The 24,023-nt window shown below is 51.4% G+C and overlaps 11 protein-coding genes across 11 annotated transcripts; 4 read left to right on the top strand and 7 right to left on the bottom strand.

The window, feature by feature from the left end:
- Positions 1–1,114: 1,114 nt before the first annotated feature.
- COCCADRAFT_92433 (uncharacterized protein) lies at positions 1,115–1,369 on the top strand (the record flags this gene model as incomplete). Its single annotated transcript, XM_007712676.1, has 1 exon — positions 1,115–1,369. A coding segment is annotated over one exon (255 nt), but the record flags the coding sequence as incomplete, so codon positions are not given.
- A 2,200-nt stretch (positions 1,370–3,569) lies between these two features.
- On the bottom strand, positions 3,570–4,703 carry COCCADRAFT_25120 (uncharacterized protein; the record flags this gene model as incomplete). The annotated part of the gene is made up of 1 exon (XM_007712633.1): positions 3,570–4,703. One exon carries the CDS (start codon positions 4,701–4,703, stop codon positions 3,570–3,572), a length of 1,134 nt encoding a protein of 377 aa, XP_007710823.1.
- Positions 4,704–5,339: 636 nt separating this feature from the next.
- Positions 5,340–6,730, bottom strand: COCCADRAFT_92364 (glycoside hydrolase family 72 protein; the record flags this gene model as incomplete). The annotated part of the gene is made up of 2 exons (XM_007712675.1): positions 5,340–6,526; positions 6,580–6,730. 2 exons carry the CDS (start codon positions 6,728–6,730, stop codon positions 5,340–5,342), a joined length of 1,338 nt encoding a protein of 445 aa, XP_007710865.1.
- A 25-nt stretch (positions 6,731–6,755) lies between these two features.
- Positions 6,756–7,037, bottom strand: COCCADRAFT_92430 (uncharacterized protein; the record flags this gene model as incomplete). The annotated part of the gene is made up of 1 exon (XM_007712674.1): positions 6,756–7,037. A coding segment is annotated over one exon (282 nt), but the record flags the coding sequence as incomplete, so codon positions are not given.
- Positions 7,038–7,513: 476 nt separating this feature from the next.
- Positions 7,514–7,765, bottom strand: COCCADRAFT_92412 (uncharacterized protein; the record flags this gene model as incomplete). The annotated part of the gene is made up of 1 exon (XM_007712673.1): positions 7,514–7,765. The coding sequence occupies one exon, from the start codon at positions 7,763–7,765 to the stop codon at positions 7,514–7,516; it is 252 nt and encodes an 83-aa protein (XP_007710863.1).
- Positions 7,766–8,338: 573 nt separating this feature from the next.
- On the bottom strand, positions 8,339–10,530 carry COCCADRAFT_25117 (uncharacterized protein; the record flags this gene model as incomplete). Its single annotated transcript, XM_007712632.1, has 4 exons — positions 8,339–8,700; positions 8,842–9,446; positions 9,503–10,076; positions 10,128–10,530. The coding sequence occupies 4 exons, from the start codon at positions 10,528–10,530 to the stop codon at positions 8,339–8,341; spliced, it is 1,944 nt and encodes a 647-aa protein (XP_007710822.1).
- Positions 10,531–11,895: 1,365 nt separating this feature from the next.
- Positions 11,896–12,788, top strand: COCCADRAFT_92376 (uncharacterized protein; the record flags this gene model as incomplete). The annotated part of the gene is made up of 2 exons (XM_007712672.1): positions 11,896–12,039; positions 12,108–12,788. 2 exons carry the CDS (start codon positions 11,896–11,898, stop codon positions 12,786–12,788), a joined length of 825 nt encoding a protein of 274 aa, XP_007710862.1.
- Positions 12,789–12,882: 94 nt separating this feature from the next.
- On the bottom strand, positions 12,883–15,234 carry COCCADRAFT_92339 (uncharacterized protein; the record flags this gene model as incomplete). Its single annotated transcript, XM_007712671.1, has 1 exon — positions 12,883–15,234. The coding sequence occupies one exon, from the start codon at positions 15,232–15,234 to the stop codon at positions 12,883–12,885; it is 2,352 nt and encodes a 783-aa protein (XP_007710861.1).
- A 1,216-nt stretch (positions 15,235–16,450) lies between these two features.
- On the bottom strand, positions 16,451–18,553 carry COCCADRAFT_92286 (uncharacterized protein; the record flags this gene model as incomplete). The annotated part of the gene is made up of 1 exon (XM_007712670.1): positions 16,451–18,553. The coding sequence occupies one exon, from the start codon at positions 18,551–18,553 to the stop codon at positions 16,451–16,453; it is 2,103 nt and encodes a 700-aa protein (XP_007710860.1).
- Positions 18,554–18,840: 287 nt separating this feature from the next.
- Positions 18,841–19,673, top strand: COCCADRAFT_35579 (uncharacterized protein; the record flags this gene model as incomplete). The annotated part of the gene is made up of 3 exons (XM_007712669.1): positions 18,841–18,884; positions 18,938–19,545; positions 19,597–19,673. The coding sequence occupies 3 exons, from the start codon at positions 18,841–18,843 to the stop codon at positions 19,671–19,673; spliced, it is 729 nt and encodes a 242-aa protein (XP_007710859.1).
- Positions 19,674–20,537: 864 nt separating this feature from the next.
- COCCADRAFT_92301 (uncharacterized protein) lies at positions 20,538–22,432 on the top strand (the record flags this gene model as incomplete). The annotated part of the gene is made up of 3 exons (XM_007712668.1): positions 20,538–20,765; positions 20,817–21,103; positions 21,151–22,432. 3 exons carry the CDS (start codon positions 20,538–20,540, stop codon positions 22,430–22,432), a joined length of 1,797 nt encoding a protein of 598 aa, XP_007710858.1.
- Positions 22,433–24,023: the final 1,591 nt, after the last annotated feature.

Below are 24,023 nucleotides of genomic sequence, written 5' to 3'. Positions count from 1 at the left end.
TGATTGCTCGACTTGGCTATCCTGGGGGCAAATTGGGCCGTCGCAGGGGCGCTGCCTGTCGCACCTGTGATAGAGGTGTGGGTGCGGGTGCCGGGGGGGGGGGGGGGTGAGTGGTCCATGTATACAGACAATGTCCCGGTATGTATGGATTTGTACAAATGTAGTAGAGTAGTATCAAAGTAGGCGGGTGCAAGGTGGCAAGCGGGCTGCCGTCGTGTCGGTGAGCAGCAACTTCAGTTGGCACGGGAAAGCGGGGCAGGAGATTGCGCCAAACCACGCCCAAGAAGACGTTACTGGCGCGGCAATACTGCGGTCAAGCGCTGACTTGCTCGCCCGGCCTCTTGAGGCTACTCTGCTTCGTCGTCTTCGGCGTTGTCGTCGTCATACCTATCCACGACTATTGTGCACACGGCCGTGTCGGCACGCTCCACGGTGTCCTTGCTGCTAGTGGCCTGCACGGTTGCTGCGTCTCTTTGCCCAAGGCCAAATCTTACTCTTGTTTACTTACGTACGAGGTCAGATGCGGGAGGGAGAAGAAAAAATGTTTCTACTTGGATGTGTTTTCTTGGCTGTGTGTACTTGGAGATGGATGTAATACATAGCTCGCTATCCATGGCTATAGCATCGCCCCTCGCCATGGCCGACGCCATGTCGGTTCGGTGACATGCAGCCTATGGGCCGGCCAAGCGCTGTTCCTGCAGTAGCGCAGCCAATCCACCTCGGCTGGCTAAACCACGTCGTGCTGCCTGATTTGCCGGTGCTATTCTCGCCGCTTATGCGCCCTCCATCCTCTCTTGTCAGCACCCGCCCTGCCCATACGAACCCCCTTCGCCAGCAACCCACCCACCCAGCCAACCAAGGCTCGATAAATCCTACAACGAGATTACTGCCAGACCTCACCCGCTGCTACTCTTCTATCACTCTTCATCTCTGCCCTACCCTCGGCCTCACCGCCCTGGCCTCACCTCCTCCACCATCACAGTCATCCCCTGGTCCAAACAGAAGCCCACAACCCGTCTCCTCCTCCTCCTCGTATCTACTTACCACCAACAGCTGGTGAAGAGAATGAGATGACGAGGGAAACCAATTTGGCCTTGTCGGCCCCTTTGTGCCTTGCCTTGGATCAAACTCCCCTTTGCCCCTCACCTGCCACCACCTGCCAAAAACAACCGTCATTTCCTATCCAAACCTGCTATTCCTGCCAACCGTCTCACACGGCACTCGTCTGACCAGCCCGCCTCCCCTCCCTCCACTTCCTTGCCCATTAGATCCACCCCCAACTCCTTTTTACCCCTGCCCCATGCCCTTTTACATACTCACTTTCTCCTCCATACACCGCTCCGCACCACGCTCTCATACGACCTCGTAATGCTCCTACTACTTGCACACTTTTGAATCGAGTCCAACACCACGTGCTCATCGGCAGCTAGTTTCCTAGACCCTCCCCTTCCTCGCCTCACCAAACACCCTTTCAACCCCCTTGAATTTCATTTCTGCCATGGTCTCTCTCCCGCCTTGCTCTCTCGCCCGGCCCACGACCCAATGAAAACAACATTCTGCAACGCTCAACGTTTGCAGTATCCACGGCTAAAGACACCCAAGAGAAAAATGGTAGTCTTGGGTCGGTCATGCCCCCCCTACCCGTCCCACGCTCATGTTGCGACACCCTCACACGTGCGCGCATGCGGCACGGGAAGAAGGGGCGGAAAGGAGATGCAGGTATCATCTTCTGCGCATCATCTCCCTGCCCTGACTTCCTTTTCCATCCCTACTCGCTTTTGTACACAATGGAAAAGAACAAGTCCCGAGACACTATCACTGCTAAGCCCGACGCCACGCGGGATGTGTTGGTGATCTACGTAGATAGGGTTTGGTGCCTGGCTTGGCTTTTTGGCGTCTGGCAAGTTCGTGCCAGGTGAGTACATAATCGTGTTCTTCAAGTGAACCATTACGCATACGCTTGGATTCATTGACTCACCGGGCTTCTTGTTCTTGCTGGTTCATGTCTTGGCATCCATTATCGTAGTAACACCGGATCATTGCGTTGAGAGAACACGACCTTGCAATGCGCACCCTATGCAACCGTCTCCACGCAACCATCGTCTCTCCCCAACGATAAGTACTATACTCCTAAAAAAAGAAGCAAAAAAAGCGGATCTCGCTCGCCGCTCGTCCGGCTGCGATAGCAATAGCGTCAATCGATAAAAAAAACCCGCACGCACACACACATTGTCTCGATTGCATTAACAACCCTTTTAGCCCAGGGGGTCCATGCCTGTACTTATCGATTCTTTTTTTGGAAATGCGCGGCCTTTACAAGGCTTATGCTCGCGTTAACCTCCATCCACTCCACTCCCTCCCGCCTCCCAACATCGACACATCAAACGCCAAAATAAAAAATCCCATGAACCCAAAATTAAAAACCAACAAAATTCTGATACGCTTGGTTTAAGAAAACCCTCCAATGTCAGAGCACCTTGAGAAAAATCCAGGCTAATGTAATAGCCGTTAGATAGGTTCCCCTTCCCCCGAACGGCATTAACCCTTCCCTTGGTTTTCTTCTCCAATTCCAAACTCGCGCCGGGACCTTCAACAACTGCGAGTTAACGTACGTAGCCGCACTTGATAAGTTATGTTTTTGGTCCCATGTTGCCCTGAACACGACTTTGCCACGTGAACCGCCCCCCCCCCCCTACTTTTGCTACACAATAGTCCTTTTGCATGCGAGCACCAAGCTTTTACTCGCGGGACTGACTAACTGTCTGAGTGAGGTAGGTGACTTTGCGCGAGCGAGAGGACACCTATTTACTGCAGTTCTGATCTGTCGTGTGAACGGACCCAGTGTGTACTACGAAGTCATGTCTTTATCAGTTAAGAGTCACATGACATACACGTGGCCATGTTCGTTCTAGAACTTTTTTTTTACATTATAGCAAGTGGTTACTGTCTCTCTGTGTGTGTGCAGAGACGGAGGTTGAGAGTAAGGCAGAGAAGAAGAAGAAGAAGATGCTAGTTACGCAGCACGTGTAGTAAATGTCTAGTTTGAATTTGCAAAGTAAGAATGCGCAGAAAGGTAGATTATAGGTTATATCAAGATGACGGTTAGGGGTGTTATTAGTAGTGATATAGCGATGGATGGGGGTTAACATACTAACAGCGTCGTCATCATCATCTTCTCTACAAATTGCACCACCCGCTTCCCTACCTACCTATATCCTGTTATAGTCACTATCCGAGGTATTAACATACTTAGTAATAGTTGAATGATATATGTGGGGGTAAACCTTTGTCTCCTATACTCAATCATTTAATATAGAGTAGGATGGGACCACATTATGAGGCAAAGTCATATTATTAACTTCACATATCCTCTCTCATCATAATACATGCAATCGTGTAGTACCAGTAAACTGCTATGTCTTTTTGAACTGTACGAACCTAATACTCGGACAACAACAAGTCCCTGATAACTCTTAAACACCAACGCTATGCTACATCACGAAATAATACAGTCGTTAACACCTCTCCACCAGCTACAGATATTCTTTGCACCCAACCGTCTATCAGGTCTAGTACTTCTTCGCCTCCATTCCCTCTGGCGGCTCAGGTACCACTTTCCTGTTCCCAACATTACTCCAGTCGGTACTCAGCACCGTGCCGCCGCTCTCAGAGTAACTCTTCATCATAGCCCGCTGTTGCTCAGGCGTAGCTCCGCTGTATAGCTGCTTGAAAAAGTGCGATGTCTCGTCTCCTTCGATTTCGTCCTTGTCGTCGAGATCGTTAACCACCACCTTGTCCCAGTTCTTTGCGCCCGATTTAGACGACGTAGGGTATGCGGGGGCGGTCTCCTTTACAAGGGCGACAGAAGAAGATACTTGTGACGTTACGGCGGCTGCTTCGCCCTGGGCACGCTCAAGGCTATGCCATTTCACGCCTGGCGTTGCCTTTCGCAGCGTCACCTCGATCTTGGTGGGTGTTATTCGGTATTTGGATTGCGAGGGATCGATGGAGGAAAAGAGAGGGTCGGCGTTGTAGCTGTATTCGGACGACGAGTCGGAAATGGGGAAAGAGACGGAGACAGAATCTTGTTCAATCTCTACAACAACCTTGTCCTTGGGCACACCCTTGGCCATGATGTTCAGAGTGACGCTATCATGAGCCTGGTACCAGTCGGTCTTGATCTTCTCTTTGGGTGTCGGCGCAGGAGGCTTCGGTGCCTGGGCTGTTGTCGACTCTGCGGTTTTAGCTGGGGCGGGGGTTGTGGTTGCACTAGGTATTTCCACGTCTGGGTCCTCCTTTATAGTGACTGTCCTCTGCTCGTCATCCTCTGGCACATCTTTCAACTTGGATGCGACCTTGGCCTCCCAAATTGGCAACATCTTGTCCTTTTCGTCAAGGCCTTTTACTATGCGCAAGAGAAAGTCAGCATCCGCATATTTGCCAAGGTGGTAGAGTGCGACGGCGCGTCGAAACTGGGCGTCCTTGATAAGCTCGCGTGAGCCGCGCTTTTTGGCAAGGACAACTGCGACGTCGGCATCGTGAAGGGCTTCGGGGAACTTGGAGGTACGTTGGTAGGCTGTCGAGCGGCCGATGTAATATTTCACGGCGGTCGGATTGACACCAAGGGCCTTGGTGTAATGCTCAATGGCTTCGTCGGGTTTGCTTGCGCTGAGAGCAGCGTCACCTTTGCGGGCGTTGTCCATTGGGGCGGAATTGCAAGTAGTAGAGAAGAAGAAGAGCAGTCGAAATGGTGCGCAAACCCCGTCAAACGTATTTTCTCAGTGTGGTGACAAAGATGCGCCAATATTGGTGGCTAGGTGGTGTAGCAAGCGCCATGACGAGTGTAGAAGCTTCCATGGCTGCCTTCCCCGAACAAGGGTCCCAATGTCCCAATGTCCCAATGTCGCGCTAGTGATAACCACCCAGCCCTGCCACTAAAGGCGGGGTCTGGTGGGAGGGCACCAATACATCATCAGTACCAGATTTAGAAAACAACTTACTCGTATCAACCCAGCTGCATGCACATGACTACGCGCGCCTAAGTGGAGTAGGTACTGTATTGCATATGACATCAGCACAAACAAATATAGTTACACGGAAAGTATACTATTCACAATGCATATTCAAAGTCAAATCAGGTCGTGTGATGTATTACTACACAACAAAAAAAAGGCCAGGCGCCTGCAATGTCTGACAGGTATATGCAATGCCGAGCTAAGGGCCGTCAAAGAAACTCCAGATACAAATAGGAAAACCGCTACACTTGTACAAATCTATACGGGCGCATCCTCGCACCATCACCCACTCCATGCTGCATACACCCCGACTCGTCATTCCATCTAAAACAGAAGCACAGCGCCAAAGATAGTGCTCGCAGCAACCATGCCGATGATGCGGAGGGGCACCTCGAGGCCAGCAGCAGCACCCTGGCTACCGGCAGAGCCAGTGGCACCAGCTGAAGGAGCGCGCGTGGGCTCGCCAGATCCAGGCTGGGCCTCAGACTCGCTGGGCTCACCAGCAAAGTGCGAGCCATCGCCAGAAAGACCGGGACCTGAGCCAGCACCCTTGTCCATAAACGCAACAGCCTTCTTGGGGATCGATGGGAGGTTGGTGCCCTTGACTTGCCAGTCGTCAGACTCGGCAGGGCACTGGGAAGCACTGCCGTTCTCCTTGAAGCCACCGTCGTCAGTGGGGTTGGGGGTGGCCTTGAGGGCCTTGGCAAGACGGTCGAAATCCGCGTTGGGCTTGATGTTGCCGTCAGAGCCAACCTCGACGAGACCGTAGCCGTTGGGCTCGACAGTGTACTCGTAGGCGAGACCACCAGAGTAGACACTAGTCATGTTCTTGGAGTACAGAGCAGCAATTTCACCCCACTGGCGGGTGTTGGTGATGCAACCAAACTCGGACAGGAAGATGGGCTTGCTGTAGTTGCCGTAGGTCTTGACCTTCTTGTCCCAGCCGGACTGGGTGAAGGATGAAGGGTCGCACCAAGAGTAGTCGTTGAAAGCGAAGAAGTCGGAGCGCTCGTCGTCGGTACCGCAGTTGAAGTAAGTGGCCTGCTGCTCAATGTTCTCAGAAACATCGGCGGCAGAGTATCCAACGGGAATGATACGCTCGTGGCGGTTGGAGATGTACTGCTTCATGTCACGGGTGACGGCCTTGATGTAAGGAGCAGCGTTGGAGTTGTTCTTTGCGTTGATGACCTCGTTTCCGGAGAAGAAGAGCATCAGGTTGTTGTACTCGGCGAAAGCATCAACAGTAGCAAAGACAGACTGGAGGTACACATCGTTGTACGAGGTGTGGAGGGTGTCGGCGTTCTCACGGTTGAGCGAGTACTTGGGGGTGTTGGCGTCAAGAGCCAGGTAGATGCCGGCATCGTCAAGCATCTTCATACCCTCGTCGTGGTTCTTGGAGTTGTCGATTGTGTAGATACGGACAGTGTTGATGCCGAGCTTCTTGAAGTTGTCGACATCGCGCTTGAGCGACTTAAGGTCGAGCAGAGGGTCCTGTGCGTCAGCGGCGCCACCTGTGTATATGTTAGCATCACTGTAAACACCACGATCTGGCGCAACAACATACCGGGCTGGTAGGCGACACCACGGACATAGAAGCGCTTGTCACCGGCGAAGAAGGCATTGCCCTTGACGGTGATTGGGGTCAGGTTGCCCTTTGCGGCGAGTGCGGGAGCGACGGCGGCTCCCAAGAGGGAGATGATAAGGCAGGACTTCATAGTGGCGGATTGAAGCGAAGATGGATTAAAACGAAGAGTAGAGAACAAAGCAGTTGGAAGTCTTAACGAGTGACTGGTAAGTAGGAAAAGGAATCCTCACACAAAGAACATTGAACGGAGAAGGAGGAGCCGGGATGGCAAAAGTATTTGAAGCAGGAGCACCCCCAATTTCTTGGTAACCCCCGAGTGCTACATGTGGAACTCGCCAACCCCCGTAGTTTGTCTGGCGCTGATGCGCGCCAAGTCGTCGAGTGTTGGCGCGCCGGCAGGAATGGCGGATACCAAGCAGCCAAGTCCATAGCCTTGGATTAGCAAAAGGCCGCCCAGCCTTGGTCAGGGGCAACGGCGCTGCTAAGTGGCAGGGCCAGGTCCATGACGAGACTCTAATAACAAGTGAATTGCGCGTCCGCTGCCGTTCCGCTCGACAACACAGCCTCGTTGAGTAAATTCAAGATTTGCCCGTCTGCAAATCCATCGTGTTGGCTGCGGTGGCCCCCCTCACTTGGAGCCGCACGCGGCTTGGGGACAATGGCCATCGCCGGCCACTGCAGCGCATCGGGAAATTGGGCGGAAAAGGAATGCTTGACCAAATGTTATGAAGGATTGGCGATGGCACAACTACCGTGGCATGGCTTGCCTGCTCTTTCGTATCGCACTGCCCATGGCACTGCCGCTCCGTTGTCGTTGTTGTTGTTGTTGGTGCTGCTGCTTGCGGCCCGGGGGAGATCTGAACATCAGTCTAGGCGACAAAAAGTAACGCTGCGCATGTGCATGCAGCATGCGTCAACAGCTCAGCCCATTGAGTGACGGAATGGATACGTACGTTTCCTTGTATGCACATACATACATATGCATGGAGATCCGCGAGGTTGGTGGTGGAGGAATGGCTGGATTGACGGTTGTTGCACGTCTGGGGCTTGGGTTGGGACTGGTTGGCTCCCGTACCACGGCGTTAGAGATGTTCCGCCCATCTGCCCTCTCCGCCACGCAATCATTTCCTACACTTGCACCTGCACTGCCGACCCCACGTGACATACTACCATATCCACGCGCTACCAGGCATGCGTTTTTGTAACCAGCAACCCCATACTTCTCTGAACCTTCAGCCATGTCAAGCCTTGCCCAGCGTCCTGCTGAGACTGGCCGGTTGTCATCTGCTACAACAAATGACAGATGTCATTGGTTTCGGCCTTGTCTTTTATTAGATACGAAACCTCATCCCTGAGCATGGGCACCCCTCTACTATGACGTCTCTTGCTTTCTTTTGCAACAATCTTCCCGCTTGTCTCTTCTTTTACCCTCAGACCCCGGAGAGAGCCCAGCAGCTTACATGTGGTTGAACACACAACGATCAAGCCTTTCAATACTCTCAACACTCCTCCACTGGTTGTGATGTGGGTTCCTTCCCGCTTGAGTGCCGTGCCGTCAGCAGTGGCTTGTCCGATCTTCAACGGGCCGAGATCAGGACTACAGCTTATGCACTCCAAGCCACCCTCCCAGTCTAGCTACTTGAGAAGATTGCGCACTCGAATAGCCGCTGCCGCTAATACTGTTCTAGCTCATAAGTCTGTTTGCGATTCGCGCTTGAGTGGCGCTGCTACAATTAATTCAATCGACGACTACATGATCGAGTAAATTGAATTTTGCAGAGTCTGCTGCAGAGTCAACTCTGTTGAGTTCCTCGGTTGGTATGACCATGTGCACGTGCTTTGAATCGGTGACTTCCAGTACGCCCAAAGTGTCTCCTGGCTCAGTAACTGGTATTGCCTCATCCGTGCGCGTCCAGGTTCCAAGACCGAGGTTCTCATGTGCTAGGCGTTGCAACTGTAGGGTGGATCCGGCTTGCCATTCGCAGTAGCTGTATATTAACTTTGCACTGCGTAGGCGCGGATATCGTAAAAAAAGGGCGAAAAGTTCCTCCACAAATATTGATGTGAGAATCAGCGTGCTTCCTATGATAAGGACCATACCTAAGGTCCAGGCGTTGAAAGAATAGTGCTTGGACGAGCGTATTTTCTGTTGTCGTAAATATTAGTGTAGGCAGGCTAAACAGGGTCATACTACACGAACCTGGCTACGACACATCCTACGGCACTCCCTTTCACCCTCACAATATGTGCTCGTGCTAAAATCAAGTCCCCTAGCATGATCGACCATCGCAGATTGTATAGCAGCAAGACTAGCTTTGTATAAGTGTTCGCGCTCGTCTTGCCATCGATCCTTCGGTATAGCTGCTAGTTGCAAGTTAAACGCCAGGGTACTGCGTGATAGAAGGGTTGGTGAGCTTGGCATGAAATAATGGTCATCTAACAAGCCTTGATTGTTCAGTGTATTCACAAATCCGTGCATCACAGACTGATCGTTTGCGTCTGGCCAGACGCTTTGGAACAAGTCCAATGAAGATTGATGATCATCCATAGCGAAACCATCAATGCATCCGACATCTTCGGGAAGGTTCGGGTTGCAATATAACCTCTGAGTTACGCAGCCCATTACACCAACAGGTTCGTCAGCAACAAATGGACCTGTACCGTCCGTACTGGAATCTGAAGAGCTGTTATCAAACAAGGTTGTAGCCGAGAACCAAGGATCCTCTGTCTTGTTGACATATATGACTTCCGAGGCATCCAGAAATAACAAGGACACGGCCCCATTGGGTTTCCATAGTTCTGATATTAACTCAATAGTTTTATCAGAACTGTACCGCAACACGACTCTGCTCTGAAGTTAAAATTTATGGAAATAGTGTGTGACAGGTTTGATGAGACTTACGCAACTTTGTAGTTGCCAACAGTAACGTCATCAAGTGATGGTCTTTCGGACCTAATATCAACTGCAAAGACAGGACTTTTGTTGCCCTCGGAATCAGATATGTTCCCATATCGATAGACCTGTCGAGTCTGGGAGCTATTTGGGATCAGGACAGTGTCGGTGAAGCCAGCTGTTTCCAAAGGCGCACAGTGCGTTTGATGGCGAAGAGTAAACTGTGGGTTCTGATTGAGGCCCAGGTGTATTTGAGAGTGTAGCACGCCTGAGTCGAGGAGGATGTTACCAATATCTGACTTGCAGATTCCCCCGGAAAATGGACAAGAGGCGTTTCTGTCTGACGTAAAGGGCAACGTGGGTCTTACAAACGTTTCGCATAGCTCGTTCTGGACAATGTTGCCCCCGTCGTAGTATTGTATCGCATATCCAAAGGCGTCGACAGATTTCTGACTCAGATAAAGCATTAGGGGTTCATAGTGAGACACTTGGAAGTCTTCATTATGGGCGTACACCCCACAGTCTTGGCCAGCTATCAAAGCTTCTTGATTCGAGTTTGTCAAAATTCTCGAGGACAAAATACCTAAGAGAATCAATCATCAACAATTCACAAGAGCAGATTCCATGCACAAACCAGCAGCAATAGAAACAACAGAGATAGCAGAAGCTATCAGAATGACCGGCAGTATACGCTGTTGGCTCCTTTTGGCGCGATCTCGCCAGGCATAACTGAGTCGACACAGGTCTATCACGGCATCAAGTGCCAACGGCTGATTGCGCAAGATGGCTTGTCGCTGGTGATAGACACCATCCTGCTTACCGAGGGTTGAGTCATTGGCATAGACCAGAAATCGCGTAATCTTCCAGACGCTACGCGCTGTGACAGCAATAAATAAAGCGAGAAAAGCTATGACCAGACCGCCGGCCTGAAGATCAAGTGTGAGGGTTGCGCCACGGACTGTACCAAGCGATTGATTGATCCAGAAGCCTTTGTAGATGGTCTGATCAATGGGCCCTGTTGGTAATGTTAGGGGCATGATGTGAGTGGCTCGGGAGTTTCCAGGTATCGAGGCTCCTGGGTACACAATCTATCAAATGAATGCCTTTGGCTGTTTTGCTGACCCACTAAGTCGTCTCTGCTGGACTGAGATGGATATTAGGGAAGTGGATTGCGTGGCGATTTTTGGACAAGAGACTTGATGGGTATGCTCCAGCTGACCACCTGAGCTTTATGCGTACTATATAAGCTCAGGAAAACACCTGATATAAGCCGCAGGAAGTCCTACCAAGTCTATCGCAGCTTGCCTGATCGGTACTTGCTAAGTACTTGGAGTATAGCCACACTTTTAACTTTTCACCCCATCTCCATCGTCGATCAGCAAATAGACTGATTTAGTAAGTGTAGTTTGCTGCCGAAGACGTTTTGTATCGTAGCTGGGTATGTCGAGTGGTAGAAACGCTCCTTCGAGAGGATAGGGAACCCCTCCCTACACCCTCATAGGTATGCAGTACGTGGCTGAAAGCTGAACACAACGAAAGAATGGCAGGCAGGTCGCCTTCATGCAGCTGTTGAGAGCGCAGGACAATGGCGGGGCAGAGCTGAGCATGGCTTCTCGAAGCCACAATAGCGCGGACCCATCAGTACAGTATCTTGACCAGGAAACCCACTGATTGTGCATTTATGGACTTGATTTCCAAGATAAAAGTGCCATATTTAGGGTGCACAGCCTCATAGCTGGATACAGCATGTACAGACTTCTATTCAATCCGAGCACTAGGTTGCTCTACACATTAGAGGTATGAATTGTAATCCTATGTCAGGACTCTCTCTGAGTGTGATGCGAGCGGCACCCCCACGTGACTGAGCTAAAAGAAGAGTCCCGCCCCCATCCTACACATGCTCAACGGGGCTCTCCGCGGCTACATCCCGCTTCCTACGATGCAACATTAGTAATAATCGCGCCAAAAGCATGAATCACAGCTGATTTACTGCTCGAGACGCCCGACTATAGTTTCAAATATATGCCCGCCTCCACTGCAACAACCGCGCCGCACACGCAGACCCTGGTCGCATAATCGCAGCCGACGAACCACAGGCACACTGCAGGCGCCACCACCCAAGGTCGATCGCATCTCCACCACAACCAATAGCTGCGGCGCTACCCGAAATACACAGCAAACCAGGTCAACAAGGCATACTTTCGGTGTCCACATTATGGTATGATCCGAGTGCGGCGTAGTTGCAAGCGAGATAAATGCAATTGAACAAAGAGGAAGGAACGAAGGAGCAGCAAGGATAGTAGTGAGATAAAGAGCAAGGAGAGGAACCCACGTACTGCATCTATTCAAGCTTCACGGCAATTTCTAACCTTCAACTATCACAACCTTTATCCGATTCAACCATGTTTAACCCACTCTGTCTCGCAACCCTACCCGTGCTACTCTGTCAAGCCACCTACCTCGACCCTTCCCTTCTCCAACAAAAGCCACTGATGCATGGCCTACCCTCAGATACTCTATCCGATGTCACCGTTCTACCCCTCACAGTACGTCTCTTACCCCCGCCCAAGAAACGCATCCTCGTCTCTATCTCACATCTAACACCGAAAACTAGCTAAACAAGCATCTCCACTACACCTTCTCCTCCCCCACCAACAACCCCACTCCGCTATCCCGCCTCCAAAATAGCGCCGCAGTACACGCCACACACCACGAGCACTCCCGCATCAGTATCGCCATCCCCCTCGACGCCGCACACACAGGCACCATATCCTTCTCTTCCCCCACATCATCTGCCGTCCAAGACACAACCGCCACACACATGACATGGATACCCCAGAACCCCTGGGATGTAGACATGCACGACATCCCCCTCCTCGATGCCGGTGTGCGCAAAGGCGGCATGGTAAGTATGAGCGTCGAAACCGCAGTCTTGGATTTCAGCACAGCATTCATCACGTTACCTGCTGGGCTCTGGGATGTGGTTGTTCTGGCGACGCAGCCAGTGCTGAAGCCGAGTTGGGGACAGGAGAGAGGGCAGGAGGTCATGAGTGTGGAGTGTGAGGCTAGGAGGAGGTTTCCGGATTTGGTGCTTGTGATGGAAGACGAGAGCGAGATTGTGGTTGGGCCGAAGCAGTATGTCCTGCAGAGGGGGGATGAGTGCGTGCTCCTTGTTAAGAAGGCGGAGGAGGGTGACGAGGAGAGGGTCGGGCTGGGATGGGCGATTGCGAGAGGGAGGGAAGTAGTATTTGATTGGGGAGAGGGAAGGATTGGGTTGGGGGCGTTCGAGGGGTGAACATGATGGTGTTCATCTTTTAGACTTCGTTTTAGACATGTATATCAAAATTGTATTTACTCAAGAATCATAATCATAAACCATAAACCATACCTCATACCAACAACAAACTCAACACCACAGCACTCGTACAAACAACCATCGTCATCCACGCAACCCTCACCCCACTCGCCGCATCCTTATCATCCCCTGCCTTACCCCTACCCCCATTCCCCTCCGCCGCCGATGGATTACCCTCCCCCCTCCCCGTCTGCTGCTCCCTACTCGTCACACTCCCCAAAACACACCTCCCTTCATCCAACGCGCCGCCCTCGCCGCCAAACGCCACCTGCGCCGTCTTCTCCCACAACGCCGTGACATTCAAATAATCCCTCGCCTCATACCAAACCCGACAACTCGCACTATCATTCAAGAATTGCGTCGGCATACCGCCATCTTCCAAGCCCGCGCGAATATTATCCTGGAAATTGACACCGGCATCCAGCACCGCAATGGGCGGCTGCATCGGTAAGAAGGAAGACCACTCTGCGAGTTCGGAGCGCGAGTCGGCGAATTGAAGGGCTACGAAGACGGATATGGCTTCCATGTAGACGGAGGGAAGGACTAGGGTGCCTTTTGTGCCCCCGACGGGAACCATGGGGCCAGCTAGTGGGCGTCCGCCGACAGCGATGCTGCGGACGCCGGATTGCTGCACCATTAGTTCGAGGAAGACTGCGCAGGTAGATGCACAGACACCGTCGGATAGGATAACCAGATCTTCCGCGCGAAAAGGGTCTTCGGTGAAGTTGCTACGGTCGTTATACCCAGTCATCGTAATCCCGACGGCGAGACGCGTACTGCTCGTTGTCAGGGGGTCCGAGAGATTGTATTTAAGGAGCGAAGTGAAGTTGTCGCCTTTGAAGCGGAGGGGCGGGTACATAGAGCGCCAGTCTGGGAATTCCTCGAGGGACTCGGAGAGGTAGGCGTCGTTGCTGAAGGGGCTGGTGAAGAGCTGGCCGTTGCGCAGGGTGATTTCTTCAAAGGAGGAGATGCTTTCGCCGAATAGTTCGCTAGCGGCGTGGCCGCGGTAGCGGGATTGCGTCTGGGGGACTTGCGAGGGGAAGAATTGAAGGTATGCATCGTAGCCTGAAAGGACTTTGCCGCCGGGGTTGCCGCGGATGTCGATGATGTGCTTTTCTACGCCGCGTGCTTTGGACTGGGAGATGTATTGTTGGATCACGCGTTGGAACTCTCGTGCACCGCTGACGTCGGCGGTGTTGAATGTTTGGATTATCAAGACACCGATTTGGCCTACATTGGTATTGATGAAGTAGCCGGCGAGAGGTACATTTTCTTCTGTGTGAGCAACGAAGGGTTTGGGGTAAAATAGAGGCACCGAGCTGTGCTGCAGCATGGAGGCAGACTTGAAGTCACGTTCGCGAGGGTTCTTGAGCTGGAGCGGCGGATCATTCATGTCCCTCTTTTTCACTCCGCCGCCAGAGCTGGTCGTAGGGATGCAGAAAGTATTGTAAAACGAGTTCGCATCTCGGACCCTGCTCCAGGCCTCAGCATCAGCGACGATAGCAATATTCCGGTACTCGTCGGTCGTCCCGTTCTGGTAGGTAATATTGGTAGTAGCACCAGGGAAGAAACGCGGGTTTATAAAGCCTCCGTAGCTCTCTGCTGCTGGCATGAACAGCATGGAATTATAGCGCGTATCCGGGTCATGGTATGCTACTCGCTTTGCCTCTTCAATCAAAAACTTAGAAGCGTCTTCTCCGTTGATCTCCGTAACAGGAGAAGGCTCGTAAGCACCGTCGGTGTTGTTGAAGTCTGTTAGTGCCCAAATCTGGGGTATTTCGCTGCCATCTCTAGACGCAGAGATCAGCGCAATCTTATTACTTCTTCGCCATACAAAGACTCCTGCGTATGCCATGCCATACCAGGCCAGGTGACCATCGTATGCTTTGACCATCAAGCTTGCAATGTCGGCTTCAAAATCGTACTCGTTGGCATACACTCCCGACTCAACATTACTCTTGATCCCGTCCAATCCAGATACGATATCAACAGCCGGATTTGGGTATCCTTGGGGTGGATCCTTGAGATAGGCCAGTGTGGACTGGAATTCCACCATCTTTTTGATCTCATCAACCGTGGCAGAGGCGTCTGTCGCATAAAAAGGTAGTGATTTGAGACATGCTAACGCAAGCTCAGCCTCTACTACCGGCAACTCTGAACTGCTATCCGAAATAGCATCTGCTATTTGTCCACAAGCCTCGCTAGTCTCAATTGGTCCTGTGATAGGTTCGATTGGGGTAGGCTCTACCTCAATATTTCCGATTGATGTAGGCGTCGGCACTTCTGTTGGTTCGAGAATCAACGATTCTGTATTGTCAAAGTCAAAGCTGCTTGTCTGTGCCGATACGACTGCTGCGAGCAAGCTTAACGCCGTGAAAGGCTTCATAGTCGCCGGACGAATGTCGGGCGTGATGCGCTGTTATCGGTTCTTGGGTAAAGTCTCCTGTGTGGTTCCAGCAAGGTGAGCTTCGTAGCTCAAAGACACTAATGCTCGATATTTTCAGATGGATTGGAGATTGTTTGTCGTCCCCCCTGCTTTCTCGTATTATATTTTGCCGGTGTTGGTATTTGATCCTAGAATTCACTTGGGCCTCTAGGATCTTCAACAACGCGTGATTCCAGGCCAAACTCTCACACAGGAGAAAGGAAGAGGCAGGCAAAGTGAGGAACACACTATGCAGTTTGGGGGGAGGTATATGCATCTTTAACGACGCATCCTGCACAGCCTAGCTAGTTCATAATTGGGCGCGCCGCCCCAGTCTAGAGGCCTCCACACTCATGTACGTCTGCCATGCTTAAGGCCTTGGCTGCTAGGCGGCACTGTGCATGACCCATCTTGATTGCATCCACGCCGCTATAGGACTGGTGCCTGTGGCTTGTAGAGGCACAGTCACCTCCAGAGATAACATCATGCCATATTGGTAGGAGGTGGCTGGACGGGGCTGGCATGGAGAAGCAGGGATTGGATCCACGTTGGGGGTGGGCAAGCGAAGCAGTGCATTTCCTAGGTGCGGCTGAATTGTTGCGGCTGGACAAGACGGCGCTATTGTGCTATTTGTCGCAGAAACTTACACCTTACCGGTACTGCTAGTTTGGAGGGGCTATTTTGACACCCATCATAATCATTTCTGTTGTGTGACTCACTGCGCATTGAGGTACAAAGTTGCTGTATTCACGTCGTGTAGGGCTTCACGAGCGATACACCTCGGCTAAGTGCCTCATAGTGCCAAGAAACAGTCATGAGCCGACCAGCACATAGAAGCTGTAGTCTGTAAGGTTGGCTGGATGCCTCAATTACTTTGCACCGCACAGCCGCAATCGTACGCGTTGCTAGTAGTTGCTGGTGGTTGTAGTGGTTGTAGTGGTTGCATGCTGCATCCATTGTGGGGTTCATGTGCCGTTTGGTCCGGTTTGCTTGGTGGCCTTGGAATGACGTACTCATTGACGTTTCCAACGGTTCTTTACTAACGACTGACATTCTAGAATTGCAGCGTTGGATTCTCTGGATGCTGATTGAAGGGCGAGAATACTAGCCGATGTATGCTTCGACTACACAATGGCAGCTGATGTCTCTACCATCGCCAAGTTAAACAGCCGATGATTTATTTCTTGAGGCCTACCACCACCAAGTTGCGTGGACTATGCTTATATTCAAAGACGGGCTCGACCCATGCGTGCTCAACCTCTTCCTGCTCTTTTAGCCATAGATACCGATCCGTTACCACGACGGCTTCGACCACACCCGCGCTGAAGGCCATAAGACTCCACATGACACTCAGCTCCTTCTTCCTCTCCGCATACCTGACCTCATAGTTCCGAATATCGTCATCTGTCAAACCGTCCATCTTTTCCTTGATGAAATTGGGATCGATCTCACAAAAGGAGTTATCAGCCGTAAGTTTTGCTATTGCGGCGCGAACGTATGAGACGAAATCGCTGTAGGCAAACTTGCGCAGTGTTCCAATTGTGAGAGGCGTAGTAGTGCCGTCTGAAGAGAGACCAGGGCCACGGCCATTGGGTGGTGTCCAGTTTACTTGCGACGTGTGACCGTTTGCTGACACAGCACTGCCAGTGAGACCTTGATCGTGTAAGGGCGCCGAGACTACGCCACGATCAAGAAAGATGCGCTGAAGCAGTGCTCGAAAGAAGTGACGCGTGAAAAACAGGTCTGAGTCGACAGGACCCCAGTTGAACGGTGCTTGTACGGCCATCATGCGGGCAGTGATGTTGAGTCGAACCCCTTTAGGTTGTTCAGCTGTCTCGCCACTGCGCGAATCAAGAGGGGCATATGGAAGTGGGTAATTTGCGAGCTTTTCTGACATTGGAAAGCCGTTGGGGTCGAAAGCACTGGATGTGGATTCCAGGCGCGGATGGTTTGCACGCAGTGTAGGCAGCTTGTACGTTGGCGGACCAAGACGTTCAGTAAGCAAGTTGTAGCAACAGCCCACCATGGCTACAGCTGAGATGTGAGCGTTGAGCATCATGGAACGCAGCCCATAATGTACTAGGTTGCCGCATGAATGAAGTGAAATTACCATGGCGTTCACATCAGTAGGTTTAGGCACCACATCCAAGTTTGTAGCTTCAGCAACCACAGCACTGTCTTTTGTAACAGCTTCCTCGGGTACACGAGTGGTGTCCAGAACCTGGTCGATGACTGGCGTGAGGTCGCCGTCTTTGATGATGTGCTCGACATATTGGACACTACCGTGACCCTCGTTGTATATCTGCAGCGTAGAAGTTTTGGTCGCCTCACTCGGGGGGTTGTTTGCAAATATCTCGGTTGCTTGTGGAAGCACACATCCGTCGTCACATTGTGGCCCGCTAGTCAAGGTTGAACTGACTGGTTCATGTTCGGTAGGCGGGCTTGATGTGATTTCATTTGTTTGTGAGTCTGCTTGTGCATCTTCTCCCTGTGCCAGAGCATCTGCGCTGGACGACGCAGTGGAGGTATTGACCCCATTCTCCTTGCCTTTCTTGACTTTGCCTATTTTGGCCCTGTACTCCTTCTTGTTCCTCATAACGATAGGTTTGGGCACCAGCTTTGCCAACATGTCCATGTTCTTGGCACCCTCAATGTTGTGTTGCTTACTCTCCACTGCGACAATGTGTTTGGAATAGGGCGCTGCAGCAAGAGCACGTCCAAGGTAATTCTGACCAGAACCAAAATCCACGAGGTGCGTGATGGGTTTCTTCTTAGAGGCCTCAATCTCAGCAGTCAGTCTGTCAATGTAGCGTGCAAAGTTATCGACCTCGTGCACCTTCTTGACTTTCATGCCCATGGCAATATGGCGTGGTATCGCAGGCTTCCCAGCTGTGATGTTTGAGTTGAGCGGAGGAAAGTCGCGTGCCAGCAAGTGCTTCCGAACCGTCTTAATGTAATCTAGCAGCTCCTGTGGCGGTGGTGACGCATCTCGCCAATTTTCAGAGACACCTGGTTGCTTCACATCAAACTGGCCAAGGTCCTCTCTCATGAGCAAATCCAAAATATCCATGATGTCGCGTGTCTTGAACCAATCCCTCCATGTTTGGGGCAAGATGTGCGAGTAAAGGTTAGGTGACCTTGTATAAAAGTCCAAAATGTGGACACCGCCGCATAATGTCTGGAGCAGCCATGAGGAAGTTGCAAATTCGAGCAGTGACTCGACGTATTCGTCGGTGTTTGTGAATTCGGCTGGAAGAGGTAGAGGCGTATCCGGTCCCATTGTCTCAGCCAAGTCCTCTTCGTCGACAAGTCGACTCTTTCCGTATCCAAGCTTTTGATGATAGTCGGGCCATCAAGAAAACATCGTGGTGGTGGTGTTCTGAGCAGACAGTGGGGGGTATTTTTTTCGGGAAGGTGGGTCCGTGCCGAGGCGTTCGTTCCAACGCGTCATCCGGTCAGGCTGTCGCTGCGCTGCGCTTCAACATTGTTCTTTGGAACTTGACCATTTCATCCACCCACCTCCACTATTAGAATTGATAACAAGCGGCCGTCGCGTGTATATATACAATGGCGTCGCTAAATGGCGAGGATCCATTCCTCCAGGTTCAAGCGTGAGACGGCTCCCTACGACCCCCATATAGGCAGCATTGTTAACCCGTGGTAGCGATGTGCTCACCGCACTCGACAATGCGCGGCCATTATTCAAATCATATCTGCGTATCCGGTCATCGGCATCCTCGGCCAATAGCCCTGAGCTCCGCGAAGCCCGCAGCGAACTCGAGCAGACGCTACAGGACCTCAGCCAGGATCTTGAGGACATGGTGGAGAGCGTCAAGGTGGTCGAACACGACCCCTATCGCTTTGGGCTTGAGATTGATGAAGTCGAGCGCCGGAGAACTCTGGTCAGGGATGTTGGGTACGAGATCGAGAATATGCGCGAGGAGCTCCAGCAGACGGTCCAACATGCCAAAAACAAGTGCAAGAGCACTGCAAATGGCGACGTGTTACCCGATCCAGACAGTTTTGAGGACGAGGACAACTATGCTGCATTTGAACAAGAGAGACAAATGGAGTTGATGCATGAACAGGACGAGGCGCTCGATGGTGTTTTCCGCACCGTTGGCAACTTGCGCCAGCAGGCCGACGACATGGGCCGCGAACTCGAGGAGCAGGGCGAACTGCTTGCCGACGTTGACAATGTAGCTGACCGGGTTGGCGGAAAACTCCAGACAGGCCTCCAGAAGGTCGGTCATATCATCAGGAAAAACGAAGGTATGTTGTGTGGTGCAAATGTTTATCGCAATGCTGACTACCCCTCTCAAGACTCTTGGTCCAGCTGCTGTATTGGCGTACTAATATTCGTCCTTATACTCCTACTTGTCCTCCTTCTGTTCCTCTGAAAGCGCGACAGGAATATGTCTCTCACCTCGGCCCGGCCCGATGCATGTCTTCCCGCATGCGCGTGTGCCCAGCTTCCGGCACTCGAGAGAGCTTGCTGGCTAGCTTTGTGCCTGCGATACCATTATCATATCCTCCTTTCAGCGAGTCAAACCATGCATTCTACACCTGGCTAACACGAAGTGAAGTTGCTTTTCACGCACTTGACCTCGCAGATCTATGCCTGGCAGTAATGACGACAACTTCGAGGAGCTATCACAAACGTGATTTAGTCTGTCGTCTCAGCTACTTGGCTTAATTTGGACTATGCTATGCTCTAGGATATCCCTCCGGCTCTTGCATAATCGTTTTCCCGACGTGGTAAAGTCGCAATGTGCTTCACAAAGCATCTTGCCACCCAAACATGCACGAATCGCATCTAGAAGAGCTTGCATCGGAAGCAAGGCTCGATACAAGTCGTATTTGGTAGTGCCGAAGAAATGTTACAGTTGCCAATCGTTGATGGGTACTGGCAACACCCCGTTCACCCATGGGTTTCACGATTGCCAACACGCGCTGTCTCATCGTCGTCCAGCTCTTTAGTCCACTTTTATAAACAACTGGCTGGGATTCCTGGTGTCGCATCACATCGTATAGGGCTGAACTAGTCATGCTGCATACGTAGCGTTGCTTCTGAGACGCAGCCGGTGTGAGATCTTTAACACATTCATGCAACCCTTCAAGAAAACCCACCTTAGTCATTACTTGCAGCTTCCCGTGCCGTTCAATCCTCTACTACTACAGTCGCACTGTTTTAACTCTACAATCAATGTATTGGCTCAAACCTAGCTGTCTCTCCCCTGCTTTCCAACGCTCCCGTTCATGTGATGGCTGGACGGGGTCGCAGCGGTAGCAACGCTGACCAGTCATCCACAACGACCATCGAAGCCCGCTTGAAGGGCACGCGCCGGAAGATTTCTCTCGTTTTCATCACAGTCATTCTTAATGTATTGCTTTGGAGCGCTATCATTTGCATCGCCGCATCCCTCTATCAGATCATCTCGGATCCATTTAATACTTCAAGTTACGCCCAGGTGGGTTTAACGATAATATCAGTACGTGAGCCCGATCTTCCGGTACAAACGATCATATACTGATATCTATAGGCCTTGTTGACGATTGGATATACCATCTTTCATTCAATTCTTGCACTGAAGCAGAAGCTATGGGAACAACAACGGCGATACTCGGTCGCCATGAAAAGGAATTCTACTGTTCCTACTCGTATAGCAGGATCAATGTGCGCACTCTGGCTGCTGACTTCCGGTTGGGACATGATACTGGTCGCAAGCACACCTGTCTGTTTGCCAATGGCACCAGAGCTCGACAGCTCGGAATACGGCCTCACCTGTCATATCAGTCGCGTCGGAATAGCTTTCGCAGTAATCTCACTGTAAGTAACATCTTTGCACAACCATTCATATGCTGACAATCCCCCAGTGCTTCGTCAATTGCCCTCTTGGGCATTCTTGCTGGTATTGGCCGTCCGTTCGAAGCGCATTTGCTCAACCATGGTTACCAGCCGCCAATCGAAGTGTACTCGAAACCTTATACTCCCGGACCATCTGATTCGGAGGTTGTCATGTATCAATCTCGCGAACATTTTCACAGGCCAAAGTTGTTGCATGAGATTAAAGTCTCCGATCCTTCGAACGCCAATTCAGATTTGCCCAGTCCAGAGGATGCTCTGCTACGTGCGATCATGTCACCTCCTTATACAGTGTTTTCTCCCCGAAGAGGCGTTTTCACGTCCCATCACACGCCGCCGCCTATTCCTGCCGAGTATGTTGCTCCGAGACGAAACTCACTACCTGGCACCTTCCGAGTAGCACACCAACCACACAGATACCAAAAGTCACTTGCAAACTCGTCGCGATCTTTTGTATCTGGCGTAGTCCCAGGATCTACACGGCAATCATTACCTGCGCACTTTTCGAAAGCGACATGGCGCGTTGCCCATCCCAACCCAGCTTCACTAGCACTACTGGCTCATTCTCATCCCGAAGTTGTCAACCGCAGGTTTTCCTCCTACCAGAGTCCCTATTCTCGCCATTCGACGACACTCACCCGCCCACAACGCCTGAGCTATCATTCAGCTGCTCCAAGTGTCCGCTCACAATCTGAACATACAGACTCAGATCGTCGAAGTAACTCGTTATCGAGAGGCAATTCAAGCGAAATAGCGCGTGCCTTCGTACAAGGTCTATCTATGCCCGCACCCGCCCATCATCCTCCTCGCCCTCGCAACATCCGCATAACAACTACCCTCGACACTGGATCCACTGAAAAGCAGTTCCACCGCATGAGCGCTCCCCTCCCAACCAATACCACACAAGATGCCCCACCCACATTCCCTAATCCAAACAGACCCTACATCCGCAGCGCCTCCCCCGGCTTCCTCAGCTTCTTTAGTCCAGATACCAGTCCCGTCGACACCTCCCCTACGGATCCCAACCCTCCAACCACCACCCTCGCCCCAAACACCAACAAACCCAATCACAAGATCCCACGTAAACCTGTCCCGCTCTCTCGCCGCCCCTCGGAAGCTGCAAGAGCCATGTTCAGCAACATGCCCGATGACCTACCGATTCTTCCGCGATCGCCCAGATCCCCCGGTGCGACGATGCTAGTTATGATGACGCATGGGCCTGTGAAGCAGAAGAGGATGAGCGTGTATGAGGAGGTGAAAAATAAGCCGTTGTCCCGGATCGCGATTTTGTAAGCCTGTGGAAGGAATGTGTGGTTGATGGATATTGATTTTGCATTTTGAGCGAGTTTTTTTAGACATCGGGTGGAGTTTGGGAACGGGTATTATGATGGTGTTATGTGTTTTTTTGGAACTATGTATGTGTATAATGCATAATGACCCTCATATCTTCTCCATTTTCTGGTGCGTTGCTGGAAGGAAGGAGGGTGTGTTCTGCGGGATGCAAGTGTGAGTGGGGAATGCGGTCCGCTTGTGCGTCCGAACGACATGCGGGCTTTGTTGATGCAAGATGATTGGTGGGTTGCACGTGGGTTTTTTACGTTATTGAGTTGATGTGGTTGGAATGAGTGTAAAATGACGCGGTGGCGTCGCTCGCTGATGGCAAGGGTGGTTCTGGTTATGTTTGGCTGGAAGTGTTTTAGTCTGGAATGAACAGTGGTTCGTCGTGGAACGAGTGAAGAAAGCCACGTTGTATGTTTTGGGACAGAGGTGGCGCTTAGTGATGAATGCTGTAACACAAATGGACGATCTTTCGAACTGTCTTTTTGTGACGTTTGTCGTGCTGAAACATGGCGCATATGGGGCTAAGCTGATCGAAGTCATCTTGTCTTCTAGAAAACCATAGAGCGGCCGCTGACCTACCTACTTGAGCCAGTAGCGTGTTTTGAAACCTTTGAGAATGCAATTAGTTATGCTGACCCCCCACCCCCACGCTGACTATCTGAATTCACCTGTGTTTGTAATAGTGCGGTGTTGGACAGACACACACACACAGGGAGCCCCACCGAGGTATCAAGAGCGTTGTGAAAGGCGTCTGTAGCTCCCAAGTACGTACACACTCGCTGCTACTACTATCTACCTATTAACACATATCTGGTCCACCGTCCACTTGTTGCAACTGAGCTCGAGGATCGTGTTGACGGATTTTTCAAAACTAATCTGGTGTCGAGGATTTATACTCCCGATCCTTAAGCCCAGTTGGACTGTGAGCGGTTCTACTGGATTAAGCTTAGGGAATCAATTCTTCTGATCGACGATACCAGATTGGGTTTAAAGAATCCGTCCCCGCAACCCTCGAGCTCAGTTTCGGAGGGGTTGGACTACACCTATGAGTCGCGCAGTGCCACCTGAACTAACTGTATAGTATTGGGTTCATGGGATCTTTCCTGCGAATTCTCGAGTTCGGCTGGTGGGCTATAAGTCTCGCAAGTGCTGTGTGAACTGCCTACTAGATGAGGCGTGAGAAATCCGTCCCCCGATCCTCTATACTCAATACGGCTTGGAGAATCGGAGAATCGGAGAGATAGATCCTCTAAACCCAATCCTGTGTCGGCGACCTGCTTAGGGACCTGCCGTTGCAGCGTCAGTCTCAAAGTCGAGTGCCAGGAATAGGCTCAAAGGTTGTAAAAAGTGGGAGTGAGAAGTATTCGAGTTTGAAGGCATATGTCTAACAGTGGTGTTGAGAAGTATGGCGTAGGGGCTCCAAGGCAGCATGCTAGAGCTAATGCCAATATAGTAAGGTGTATCGTATTGGTCTTTGTAAAGCGGTATGATAGATAGGCAGATGTAAGTGGAAAGTGATGGGATGTAGCTAAATTTGCTTTCT

The sequence above is a fragment of the Bipolaris zeicola genome (assembly GCF_000523435.1).
Source record: "Bipolaris zeicola 26-R-13 unplaced genomic scaffold scaffold_47, whole genome shotgun sequence".
NCBI classification, from domain to species: Eukaryota; Fungi; Ascomycota; class Dothideomycetes; order Pleosporales; family Pleosporaceae; genus Bipolaris; species Bipolaris zeicola.
Note: the sequence above shows the minus strand (reverse complement) of the source record. Positions and strands in the feature narration are given on the sequence as shown.